This window comes from Crinia signifera, chromosome 6, assembly GCF_055691185.1.
Source record: "Crinia signifera chromosome 6, ASM5569118v1, whole genome shotgun sequence".
NCBI classification, from domain to species: Eukaryota; Metazoa; Chordata; class Amphibia; order Anura; family Myobatrachidae; genus Crinia; species Crinia signifera.
This window is the reverse complement of record NC_139222.1, coordinates 70,993,189-71,007,097: the sequence shown is the minus strand read 5'-3', so window position 1 is coordinate 71,007,097 and position 13,909 is coordinate 70,993,189. Positions and strand designations below refer to the sequence as shown.

The 13,909-nt window shown below is 43.9% G+C and overlaps 1 protein-coding gene across 3 annotated transcripts in view; it reads right to left on the bottom strand.

Moving 5' to 3' along the window:
• ANXA11 (annexin A11) overlaps window positions 1-13,909 on the bottom strand; it is a 260,240-nt gene that overhangs the window by 21,509 nt on the left and 224,822 nt on the right. For all 3 annotated transcript variants that reach the window (XR_014444389.1, XM_083146276.1, XM_083146274.1), the window contains 5 exons: window positions 6,822-6,900; window positions 4,427-4,521; window positions 3,612-4,145; window positions 2,302-2,389; window positions 788-882 (listed from right to left, as the gene is read on the bottom strand). Coding sequence is in view for 2 of the 3 variants with exons in the window: in XM_083146276.1 (XP_083002402.1) it covers window positions 788-882; window positions 2,302-2,389; window positions 3,612-4,145; window positions 4,427-4,521; window positions 6,822-6,873 (864 nt within the window). In the remaining variant the exon portion in view is untranslated. The remainder of the gene's footprint in view (window positions 1-787; window positions 883-2,301; window positions 2,390-3,611; window positions 4,146-4,426; window positions 4,522-6,821; window positions 6,901-13,909) is intronic.

Below are 13,909 nucleotides of genomic sequence, written 5' to 3'. Positions count from 1 at the left end.
TGTTTCTGTAATACTCATATATTAATGGTTCAGAAAATGTTACCAGTCCATAAAAATGTCAAATACAACCATAGTACCTTTCATTGTTGTGCCTAGACTATATTTATGTTATACAGGTGATCACTGGTGCTATTAGATTGTCCATTGTCCCCAGAGCACCCCCCCCCCCCACACACACACACACACACAATAAAATAACACCCCCCCCCCCCCCCCGCATATGCTCCCTCTGCTTTAATCAGTAAGTTTGCTGACATCACCAAGTACAATGCGATAAAGAACAGAGCTGATTAAATGCCTGCACCTCATAAACTATTACATTTCCCCCTAACTGTATATTCTGAAAATGCAAAAGTCTTGTTTGAACGTTAACATAGAAGAATTACCTTTGCACCGGAAGAGAAAACCCTCACCCTCAGCAACAAAGGGGCTAAAGCTGGCCACAGGACGTAACTGAGCACAGGACAGAGATGTGGTATACATACGCCAAAGCGCTCTATGTAGCTAGCATAGGGGAAATGTCAGTATGTACAGAATGTCAACATATGAAATGCCGACATTTGCACAGACCGGCAGCGAAAACTTGGGCATCAGGGGAAGGGCCAAGGATGCTCATCGCTGAAAGTGCTGCAGGATCCACTGACCGGCAATAATGGGCACTAGGCAATTGTGGGCATGTACCGGCACTAATCATTGCACACACTTCATTACTGCCTAAACAGACAGGGCAAGGTGTAGTTCCATAAGCATATTTCTTTATGTAAAACCAACCATGTTCCCAACCTACCTTCCCATAAGCGGTTTTGAAGGACAAACTGATTTGCTGTCTCTGTCTGCTTGACCGGCTTCCCAAACACTCAATAATGGCCTGTTCATCGGTTCCTGTGTGCCAAAGATTAACATCAACCCTCAGTAATATGCAACATTTTGAGTTTCTTCATTCTATTTTCTACTCTGTAATATAGGAATAACTTCTTCCTCAATAACAAAGACAATGGTAAAATGTCCTATAAAATGAGCAATTATAGAAGATATTTTCTGGAGAACAGTGAGACAGAACTTCTAAGCTAAGGTGCCCATTCCCCAGCGGGGGTGATCCTTAATCCCCAGACACCAATGTTCTGCGGACCGGGTGAGCTGACCAGCAGCCAGCGATGACCAGTAATCCGTTGGGGGATCAGGCATATAAGGCATGTTAAAAAATCCAGATCGGGAATTTTACACGTTTAATACACCCAGACCCCTGCGTGACCGTCAGTACACTGCTAGTGTATGGGCACCGTAACTCAATATCACAATGTCTAACTAAGAATGAATAAAGAATAATGGTACAATGGCTGAATTTCTGCCTCACAGCACTACAATAGGTCCATAAACTTGATTATTGCCAAGAAAACACAGAGGACTGGGTCTGTAAATAGGCCCCATTGCATGTGCAAGGTCACACAAGGAAGGGGGAACCCTTGTTGGAAGTAAGCGTTATCATGGTGCTGGGGCATGGCCTTTGTGGAGAGTAGATGTAACCTTGCAGGAAACCCCTGTTACTTCACAATGGGGCCATGCTCGGGTTTCCCGAAAAAAAGACACTGAACAGCCCCTAAAAACTTTGTCTGAACTGCCGACTCCTTTTCAGTGACAGGAGGATAATGTCACACTGTAGCACCCAGCTCCCTGTTAACGCGGAGGAGCCACCATTTTGCGGTCATCCTCTGTAAGAGTGACTACTGGGTGCATTACGCCACTTCTCCTCCAAACTCCACTTTTGACACCTCTGACGCAGTTTGCTCTGGTTTCCACAATAGTTGGATTGCCAAATGGTCCCAGAATAGTTTAATTTACAGTAATTAATTTACAGTAATTTAATCTTCTGTGGACAAATGTATCTACAACTGAATGCGGTAAGGTCAATTTTTACTGTATAATTTTTTAGATAAGAAATGTAATTTTACTGTCAACTGAAGAAGCTGGAAATGCTAGAACCAGTTTTCAGAAAAGCCTGCAATAGGTTTTTTTAGTTTCAAAAAATAAATATGAATTCGGAACTCTAACCAATACATGGCCCAGGTTTATCAAGGCTTGGAGAAAGGAAAAGTGGGGAAACAAAGTGCCAGCCAATCAGCTTCTTCCATGTTAAAGACTGTGTTTGAAAAATGGCAGTTAGGAGCAGATTGGTTGGCTCTTTATCTCTCTCTCCAAGCTTTGATAAATCTGGGCCAAATTTAAAAATGATAAATTGTAGTATGCCTAGGACAGTGGAAGTACAAAAGCAACTAGTAACATTGTGACTGTATAATATCTTACCAAATCCCTTCATAGCCTTCCTGAGCACTTCAGCATCTCTCAGTGGGTCAAAGTTTGGTGCATCTGCAATAGTTCCTCGTTTCCCAGCCTGCTCAGAAAAATGGCATCGTTAGGCCAACTTCCTACTTAAGTCATAAAATACATAATGACATCATTGTAAATGTTACGGAGGCAAAGATACACTAAGCAGACCAACAGCTCTCATTTCAATTGCATAAATTCACAATCCAACTGCAGACTAAATAATTTTGCTGGCTTTCACTGTCCAGTAAGGCAATGATATGCACTATGTACGAGTGCATATACAGTCCTATAACTACACTTTCAAAAGACAAGAATACATGTCAAATTAAATAATTACCATCTACCATAACAACCCAGTTTTGAAGGGCTATCCATGCTTGAGATAAATCAAATTGACTGCAAGTAAATTACCTGTGCTAATGCACGGATAACCTTAAACGTGGCCTGTAATAGCAGTGTGAGGACTTGAGCCTTTTCATTGTAGGGGCTGCTAATATGATGTCATGATATTTGGTTGCAAAGGGCAGTAGATAAATTAGTGAATGATGGGATTGACAAAGTTTGCGCTGTGTGACGTGATTGGTTGGAGGGGTGCTTATATTATGGAGCTCAGGTTAGAAGCATTACTTGTTTTGGACCATCAAAAGAAAACAACAATGTTTATGGCACAGGATACTTTACATTTGCTGGTGGGGATGGAAAAGGCAACTAATGCCCCAAATGCCTTGAATTCTGTGCCATGCATATAATGGGACAAATGCTGCACTATTACAAATACTCCAGTATCCTCTATTTAGTTGGAGAATGCTGTGCCAGTCTCGCGTGATGATATGGGAAAAGGGGCTCTAGACTGCACACCCTAAGCTGCTTGTAATGAGGTGCGCTACCTTCCTGACATTTATGGCTATATGCAAAGAAAGATAAGAAGATGGGCTTGTGCAAAAAGTAGGCCTAAAGCAGTGGTGGGCCACATCGTTTATGGTGTATCAGTTCCCCTTTTATGTAGGTTTTAGCAGTTGAATTATCCAGACCAGTAAAAGGCTTGCCGTGTTCTACACTGCTACTAAATAGTATTTGTATTTTTAAGGAATTGTGATACTTCCTATTTTATTTGGAGAAGTACATTAAGTTGGATAGTTACGGTTGTGTTGTTCATTTACTAATTTGCCTTTAATGAGCACATGTGATTTACAGTATATAGTGAATCTAATAAACTACAGATAACATCTATTGGCTAGATCCATAAACCATTCACAATCGGCTAGCATAATGTTAGTTCTTCTTACCAGCATAGGAGGAATGCTGGGCGTTCCTGAAGGCTGAGATGGATATTGTGGCATAGAGGGATTTACGGCTGGAGCCTGGGGATAGCTTGGCGCTGGCTGCTGTCCTGGGTAATTCACTGGAGGCTGGCCAGGGGTTGGCATTGGTTGCCCTGGCAGTTGGCCTGGGTATCCAGAATTAAATCCTGGCATTCCAGGCTGTTGGTCTCCACCCGGAGCAGGGTACATGCCAAAACCAGGTCCTTGAGGCTGCTGCGGTGCTCCATAGCCAGGTGCTTGTGGCTGCTGCGGTGCTCCATAGCCAGGTGCTTGTGGCTGCGGCGGTGCTCCATAGCCAGGTGCTTGTGGCTGCGGCGGTGCTCCATAGCCAGGCTGCTGTGGCGCTCCATAGCCAGGTGCCTGTGGCTGCTGCGGCGCTCCATAGCCAGGGGCCTGAGGCTGCTGCGGTGCCCCATAGCCAGGTCCTGGTTGTCCTGGATATCCACCACCAGCTGGTGGAAATCCTCCAAATCCTGCTCCAGGAAAGCCCTGCCCGCTCTGTAACAAATGACCCAATCTAATTACTAAATCATTAGATACATATTACATTAACTGGTATTTTATGTTAAATATTTAAATTAATAAAGAAATACATATTATCAATAAGCAATAAAAAAAAACATCTAAACAAAGTTATTATACTGTATGTCTTCATGCTTGCAACTGTACTGCCCTTACAGGCATCTAAATACACCAGGCCAGGAAAGCATTATTTTCCGTATGTTAAGATCATTCGTTAAATGTGATATTTTCGCCCCAACCTCAGAATGTGCACTCACCCCATACTGCTGAGGGTTGTATTGTTGAGAGAAGGCAGACATATCCAGTCCAATGGGAGGTGGGTTGTTGCCGGGCGCACCCCAGGGGTTGTTGCCTATATTAGGACAATGAAGAGAAATCAATTTGTATGCTGCCCATATAAATTCTTGTAATGTCATTTATAGGATTATCCTTACATAAACATGCTCAGGAAAAGGCCTAAGAGTCTATGAGGGTCGTGGACCCCCACAAGGGAAAATAGCAGGTGGCAGTCGGGAACCCGGCTGTCTGTGTTTTGACAGTCGGGATCCCGATGTCGGGTAAATGCCTGTCGGGATCCCGACTGTCAGGACCCCGCCCGGCAACCGTCACACCCAATAGTGATGTAGAGGGGCTGGACTGCCCCTAATAAGGACACTGAACAGGCCTCAACCCATTTATATGCCTTCTCAAAACACCAGTGCCCTGCCCGCATAGGATTTAAGTGGGAACACTAGGGGCTTAATGCAGACCTGATCTCAGGTCAAATTTGTTCTCAAAATAGGTAAAACCATGTGCACTGCATGTGGGGCAGATGTAACATGTGCAGAGAGAGTTAGATTTGGGCGAGTTATTTTTTTTCTGTGCAGGGTAAATAATGACTGCTTGATTTTTACACTGCAATTTAAATTTCAGTTTGAAAACACCTCACCCAAATCTAAATCTGTGAACATTACATTTGCCCCACCTGCAGTGCACATGGTTTTGCCCATTTTGAGAAAAAATTCCCTGCGATCAGGTACGTTGTTATTGTGATGGTGTATTATCGTCCTACTTCTTGGCTTAACCCCTTACCGCCGCAGCCTGTTTTATCCTTCCTGACAGAGCCCTTTTTTTCAAATCTGACATGTATCACTTTATGTGGGGATAACTTTTTATTGCTTTTACTTATCCCAGTGATTTTGAGATTGTTTTCTCGTGACACATTGTACTTTAAGTTAGTGGTAAATTTTGGTCGATACAGTCTGTTTTTTTTTGTGAAAAATACCAAAATGTCGTAAAAAAATTGAACATTTTGCAATTTGCAAAATGTTAAATTTTCTGCTTGTGAGACAAATAATCATACCACTCAAAATAGTTAATAACTAACATAGACCATATGTATACTTTATGTTTCAATCATTATTTCAACCTCCTTTTATTTTTTTTGGACACTAGGGGGCAGCAGAGTAAAAATTATACACATAACACAGAAAACGCTGCAATTGGCTGTTCACATTTGAACAGCCAATCGCAGCGATCGCCGATGGGGGGGGGGGCATCGCTGCCCCCCCTGGGCAATGAGGGAAGATGTCTGCTGTCAGGGACGCGGTGACAGTTTAAAGTCATGACGTACATTTATGCCATGTGTCGGGAAGTACATCCCGACCATGACGTAAATGTACGTCAAATGTCAGGAAGGGGTTAATCCTATAGGAATATTTTGGGTACTTGTGTATTATCTGGGCAACCGCGAAATCGGCCGCAAATCGCATGCAAAAATCAGATGCGATTTAGCGGCCGATTTTTGGGCGATTTTCCGCCTTTTCCGGCCGATTTGCATGCTATTCCATCATTGCACACCCCCACTACCCAAGTCAGCCCGATGCGTGGCGAGCGGACGCGGTATGTGTCCTCCCGACCGGTTCATACCCCCACTATACACGTCGGCGTGAAGTTGATTTTATAAAGCGTGGCAAGCGCAGCGCGCCCGAAGTGTGGCGAGCCCCGCAAGCCTCGCGAGGTTACACTGATTACTTGACGTGTATTCCGCGTCCCCTCGCCACGCGGAATACATGTAAAGTAATCCGCTGCGCTCGCCACGCTTCGGGTTGCCGTTGATAGTGGGGGTGGCGTTGTCAATGGGGGTGCATTTAACATTGCAAGCACCCATCAGCGAGCTTGTACAATTAAAAATCACCTGCCACTTGCTGGCATGCGATATTTAATTGTACCATCAGGGGCGTTTTCCCGAAAATCGCATCGCATACCATGGCATATGTTATGTCATGGAATGCGATGGGCGCCGTGCTAGGAAGCTAGTACCTGGGGGTGTGCAAGGATGGAATAGCATGCAAATCGGCAGTAAATCGGTCACAAATAGTCCGCTAAATCGCATCGCAGACGAAAATCAGCCGATAAATCGTATGGGATATCGTATGCGATTTACATTAAATCGGGCGCCCAGATAATACCTTACTTGTAATTGACAAATAAAAACTGTAAAATGTATTATGTCAAATCTATCATTTTTAGGACCTGGCGAGGATCACATAATTGCTAGTTTGTCTGGCTATGTAAATAAAACAGTTTTTTCAATGACCCACTCATATGTAACAACACAACATAACTTATCAGACAAGATTTAAGTATAAAACAAAGGGATCTATGTCTTACCTGAAGGGATTGGTGGATACCCACCCATTGGAGGATAGCCAGGGAAACTCATTGTGCAAATATGATGGAAACGCAGCAGCTGGAAAGATAGGATACACAGAATTACAAATAAGGACACATTGTTACAGTGCCCCCAACCCACACTGCTTACATTATCCTATGACAGTAATAAAAGAGAATACATTCACAAGTACAATGTAACCATCCCCCAATGAACAAAATAACATGACTAGTGTATACAGTACAGAGCCAGTAATCTATTGTAATATACAGTGCAGAGCCCAGTCACCTATACAGTGCAGAGCCCAGTCACCTATTGTAATATACAGTTCAGAGCCCAGTTACCTATACAGTGCAGAGCCCTTTCACCTGACAAGATGATTAGTTTAGAGTGCAGAGCCCTTTCACATTGCGAGATGACTAGAATACAGTGCAGAGCCAGTCACCTGACGAGATGACAGCACATAATGCAGAGCACTATCATCTGACATCATGACAGCACATAAGGCATCATCTGACTAGGTGACCATCATGCAGTGCAGAGACTCGTCATCTGACAAGAAGACATGGTCTATTCCCCCTCGCCACAGGGAAGGTCACCAATTACAAGAAATATACGGTCATTAGTCGACACATGTAAAAGGGTCGATGTAGAAAAAGGTTGACAAGGTTGTTGTTTTTTTAACCAGCTTGTTCATACTTTACCATCCCTGTGGGCCTAAAGGGAGAATATCATAGTGTGCTGAGCGCAGCACAGCGAACCATGCGAGGTACTGTGGTACACTTACACGATGTCCATGTCAACTCATGTCGGCCTTTTACCATGTCGACCCTTTGCATGTGTCGCCCCCTAACGCATGTTGACCTTTTACTGAAAACCAACATTTTGACTGTAGATCTAATGAACCTTACTAGAAATTAAAGCATTTTTGGTTAAACTTTCCTTCAACTCTGCCAAAGGTCATTAAAACTATTTTATTTATGTGTAACATCCAGAAATCTATTCCACCCATTCGGGACAGAGGGAGAAGTGAAACTGAAACTAACAGATATTTTTGATTTTTCATCTTTGGCCTGTTAACATTTCTGTGCAAACAGCAAAGTAACGTAGATGACAGCGTCTGGAACGTATTCTGTGATTTATCAAAGCTTGGAGAGATATGAAGTAACAGCCAACCAGTTCCTAATGGTCATGTTACAGACCGTTTAAACAATGACAGTTAGGAGCTGATCACTCTCCAAGCTTTGGTCAATCTCCCTCAGTGTTTTGAAAGCCCTGGAAAAATGGAAGTCCTACAATGCTTATGTTCATAACATGGTGTTGGCACATGGTTCCAAGGAGGAACACTGTTGTGTAGTGGCTAGTATTATTTCCTCACAGCATTTTCCAGATGCTCTGAACTCTGGGGATTCTGGGAAAATTAACCCTAGTGTTCTTATGTGTGAGTGCTAGTATGTTTGAGAATTTAGGGGTAGATGTATGAAGCAGTGATAAGGGAGAAGTGATAAAGTGACTGGTACTTTATCACCGGCCAATCAGCTAATAACTGTCCCTTAAACACAGCCTGTAACTTAACAGTCAGGAGCTGATTGGCCAGTGATAAAGTACCAGGCACCTCCCTTATCACTGCTTCATACATCTACCCCTAAATTCTCAAACATACAAGGGTACCCTTAGGGTGAGATGTACTAAGGAGAAAATGCGGTAAAACCCCTGTTTTACCGCATTTTCCTATGTACTATTGCCCGGCCGCACCGAATTTCGCCGGCCAGGGTATCGCCACCCAACCCTATAGAAGCCTACGGGCTTCTTTTCACCGCCCGCCACCTCACCGACCCCCCCTCTCCCCCTCCCTTGGGCTTACCTTCTTGCAGGTCCTCCTGGACCCCGGAAGGTAAGCCCTTCCTCCCCCTAGCAACGCAGCCGGACGTCCTTCCGGCTGCAGGGGGGCTGTCCCCGGAGTGAAGGCAGCAAGAGGCGGCAGGGAGGAGATGGAGACCCCCCACACACCACAGTACAGGTATCGCGGGGGGGTCTCCATTACCACACCGCGATGCCAGCCGCATATGTTAGTATATATGCGCTGGCATCGCGGCGGGCGGCGATGTATTTTAATCTGCTAGGAACTGATATGAATGACATTTTCTGTCCAATGCTGTGGAAACTGGTGGACTTACATTATTAATATTATTATTATGAATAATAATAATTACAATAAGGTACATGCAATACACAGCAAGTGTGGGACTTATAGCAACATTTACCTTGGAAACACTGCTGCTTCCAGGACACAGCTGCAGCCACAAACAGTCTTCCAGGTTTTGTTTGCAGGAACAGACCTACAGATAGCACAGGGTGGATCCCTCAGCCACAGCTCTGTTATGGAGGAGGCCCAGTGATGCCTTTGGGCCTAATGCACTCTGGGAGTGATTGCTAGGAGAACAGCTTCAGCAGCTGCCAGCTACGCTCCACTCCCACACACAGGTGATCACGTGAGCACTTAGCCTGCCTGGTAACAAACACCATGATAAATACGAACACAGTATTAGTTGACTGCTAACTATTTACTATTGGTATGTGGTCATTAGTTCAACAGTGTCTAGGTTGGCAGTGAAAAAAGGTCAACCATTATTGGTCAACAGGCAGAAGGTAGACACATGGAAAATATATATATATATATATATATATATATATATATATATATATATATATATATATATATATATATATATATTTTTGAACCTACTGGTTTATAGTTATACCATCCCAGTGGGCAAAGAGGAGAATATAATAGTGTGGCTGAGCACAGTGAGGCACCATGCCCAAAGGTGTACTTGTTCAGTGTGTATGCTCAATTACGTTTGTCCTGGAGTTCAGGGTTATATGGAGATATTGGTCACAGAGCATGTCGGCTATTGTGTATGGGCCTTTAGACTTTGAAATCACACAATCTACTTATCTCACTGCACTATGCTTACAAGACAGCCATATGCTTATACCTCACACAGACACCTCCTTCCATATATTTGTGTGTATGTATAAACTTGTACCAATAGCCATTTTTACACACTCCTGCATTGGTACTTCCTCATCTTTGCGGTCACCGCTACGCCAGTTACATCAGCAGCTACTTAACCGCTACGTAAGGCACACCATCAATTGCTCGTCGCGCTTCAGGCTCGGTGGCTCACTCCACTCGCCACAACTTTACAGTAATGTAATACATGGTGGCGTGGACACAGGAAGGTGGCGTGGACCAAGGGTGGTGTACAGTACGTAAGTTCCGTAGCGTAAGCGGTGGCCGCAAAGATGAAGAAGTACCCCGGCATCTTCTATTTCAGCACAACTAGAACCTCTTGCTAGAAGTTGAACAGTTCATCTTTATTGGTTCAGTACTTATTTAAACTTGATTTCCAACTTCCAGTTCAGAACAGAATTTATTTTGAGGAACAACATTGACCAAAGCCAACAGAGACACAATTTCCAGGATCTGTGCATATTTAGCATGGAAAGAAAACATGACTGAAAACAGAGTCAGCTATGGAATAAGGAAAAAACAACAGTTCCCTGAATGGAAAGTCGGTTTCGCAACACAATTGCCGTCTCTGTGCTCTCCCCTTTTAACAGTGCGATCACAATGATGTGACTCAGAGAGACAACTCACTGACACACCTATTTGGTGACATCAAAATGAGGAGCCCATGCATCGATCTTTCAACCACGAGTATGTGACTCACCATAACAACCCTATGCAAGTTACACAAACAGGACAGCAAGCTGCGTGGGGAGAAAGTTATATTTGTAACATTTAAAAATGGAGGGAGTGCTGTGACAATGCATATATGTCAGAAGATGTGCATGTACATGGAAGATTATCTACTGTCACTGTCTTAACACGAAATAAAATAAAAATTGTTTTGGGGAAAAAAAATGGAGGGAAGTGTGGAATTGTGCATAATTTAGGGAGTTATGCTGGGTACACACTGACCGATATATTGGCTGTTCAACAGAATGGGCACATTGGCATGTATGTACCAGTGATGTCTGAACATATCATTCACATATGTATTGTGTCAGCCCTGCAGCACAACCAATGGCTACAGATATTTCAGTGCATTGTGCTGTGTGTAGGCGTGGGCATTGAAATGCCCACCAAGCCACATGACAGGGACGATTTTTTAAGCGGTCGATGGGTAAGTGTGTATGCTTCCCTTTATGAGACGCTCAATTGGTAAGGCGGCAGATTCACCAACCAATCTATCAGGTGTGTACCCTTTTTTTAGGTGACCCTACACTGCTGCGACGTCTCGCAGCAGTGTTCGGACACCCGATACCCCTGCAAGCCGCCGGGACCTTCGTTGTGATGGATCGCATGCATCCCTGCTTCCCGCCCACCTCACCAAGGGATGGAGGTCCCAGAACGGGTGGTCGGACGGCCAGCCGGTCCAACCACCTTGGTTGGGTCCGATGCACACGGGACCGCTCATCGGACCCGACTGCATGTCAGGGAGAGGCGATTTGGTCCGATTTAACAGGCCGATTGGTCGCAATCGGCCTAAAATCGGACCAAATCGCCTCAGTGTATGGGCACCATAAGACACAAGGGGGGGGGGGGGGGGGGATTTCTTAAAATGGGAGTTCTATTTCAGACGGGATGTTGTTATGGGCAATCAGATTCTATTATCTTCGAGAAGTTGCTAAATAAATAAGAAGTTGATTCTGATTGGTTGCCCATAGCAACATCCCATGTGAAATAAAAAACTCCCATCTTAGGAAATTTCCCCCGGGGTGTTCTTTTTGGCCATCTTGAAGTGGACCTGTGAAAGGACTGACTGCAAGCAGTGTTCGCGAAAACCACCCAAAAAAGGGGGTCCCGACGTTTTCTGGGTGCCAACGGAATAAAGCCTCCTCTACCCTTTTCCCCAGCACGGCACATGTGGGTCGGGGGGGGGGGATCAATTGGCCCACTCCATATACTAGAAACTATACAAACGCTAAAAGTTTAGGGCATTTTTTTTTGTGTGGGGGGGAGGGGAGTGGTGTGTTCACATAGTAGTACCAATTCACATTCCAGCACACACCGTTATGTCCAGTACACATTCCAGCACACACCGTTATGCCCAGTACACACAGTTATGCCCAGTACACACCGTTATGCCCAGTACACATTACAGTACACACTGTAATGCCCAGCACCTACATGCTTGTTGCTAGGGGTTATATGCTCCTTGCAGGAGTTACATGCTGGGGGGGGGGCATATTATGCTGGTTTCCACAGGGGAGGGGGCATTTTATGCTGGTTGCCATGAGGCGGGGGGCATTTTATGGTCGTTGCCACAGTTGGGGGCATTTTTGTTGCCACGGAAGGGGGGGTTGTTGCCAAAGGCTGGAAAACCGACATGCTGCTCTGCAGAGTAGGTGAGCAGACTATGAGCGCGGCGGGGGACTGGATGTGGCTAGAATAGCTGACTTGCTGCTCTGAGCTGTTTTATCCACATCCAGTCCCCTGCCACCCGGCAGTCCGCTCACCTACTCTGCTGAGAGTGGCTGTTACAGCCGCATCCCATCCTGACGTCGTCCCCCCCCCCCAGCGGTTCACAGGTTCAGCACCACGCGTCCTCAGGGACCCCTTTAGTTTTAAAAACTGAGTCCCTGGGGACCGTTTTAGGGTAAAATACGTGCTATAGCGCGTTTTTGCGAACCCTGCTGCAAGGCTCATAAGTACTTGAAAAAATTTCCTCTACAAGTGGACTAATGTACCTTTCACAAATTATTATTTATGGTACACAGCCATTTTTATCTATCTTAATTTTACGCCCGTATCAATAAATCTGTATGATTTTACACTATTGTGTACCCCCTTTTGTGATTTCTTTGAGGGTCAAAGGAAAAAACTAAATAGAATTTTGAAAATTAAGGATTATTTAAAAAGGTAAGAATTATAAAAAAAGGATTTCGCGGATGGGACTTAAAGATTAACTTACATTGGTTGCCACACCATTACCAGTTGGACCTTACCCAAGAGAAGTAGTACTTGATATCTTTTTATGTACAGGATAAACACTGCTCACAGCCAGGGGGTCACCTCTGGTTGTGTTAAACTGTGCGTATACACCTACAGGCACATGTTGCTCCTTTTCTGCTGTCATAGGTTTTTGCATAAGAATTGAAGTGCAAAAAAAAAATATATATATAAAATCAAAACTACAGCTATGCAAAATATAACGTGCACTGTCAGACTGCTTTATACAAATCTGATTTACGTACCTGCCCACATCTATACTTCTTATAACCTTGCTTGTCTGGTTTAATGCGTTCATTTTTCACTGCACCGGTAATGTTTTAGTCAGCTGCTCATTGTTGCGAATTTTAACCAAGAACTATTTATTATTGGTTAAATATAGCTTTGTGACAACCATTTTTTCAAGTGAGAACAATGTTAGCCATTGTGTGTGTGGTTTCTTATGATGTAACAACTTATGTAACAGGAACAGATTTGTTAATGTAAAATCAAATCATAAAAATGACAATGGTTGGTTAAGCAAGGGTAAAAAAAATACTTTAGAAGTTAATGTTTAATTATGTTTACAGTATAACTAACTGTTACAATTAAATGTGTGGAGTAGTGGGCCAGAGGAACTTTGAGGCAACATCAATTGCACTCTAAAAATGTATAGGTAGCAGCGGAATGGTTGCCATGGGATACTGGCTCGCCTCGACGCTCGTTTTACTGTTTCCTGTCACCAAGGGAGATTGGATAGCGATAAAATGAAGATATAAAGTACCTTCCAATCAGCTTCTGTTATTTTACATAAAGACTTCGAAAAACAACAGGCGCTGATTGGTTGGTACTCGGTGGCGCAAAACATTTAAAGTGAAACAAGAATATATTCTTGTTTCTGTCTTTTTCTAAACGAAATATTAAGTAATCAGAATTGTTTCAGATTCATATGTTGCATACGAGGACCCCAATGTATCCATGGTACTACATTATACAGACAGAAGTGATTGGACACCCCCCAGCAAGCGAAATGGTGTACTCTTGCAGCAAATGCATGTACATGAAGTTTTGGAAACTGTCAAAACG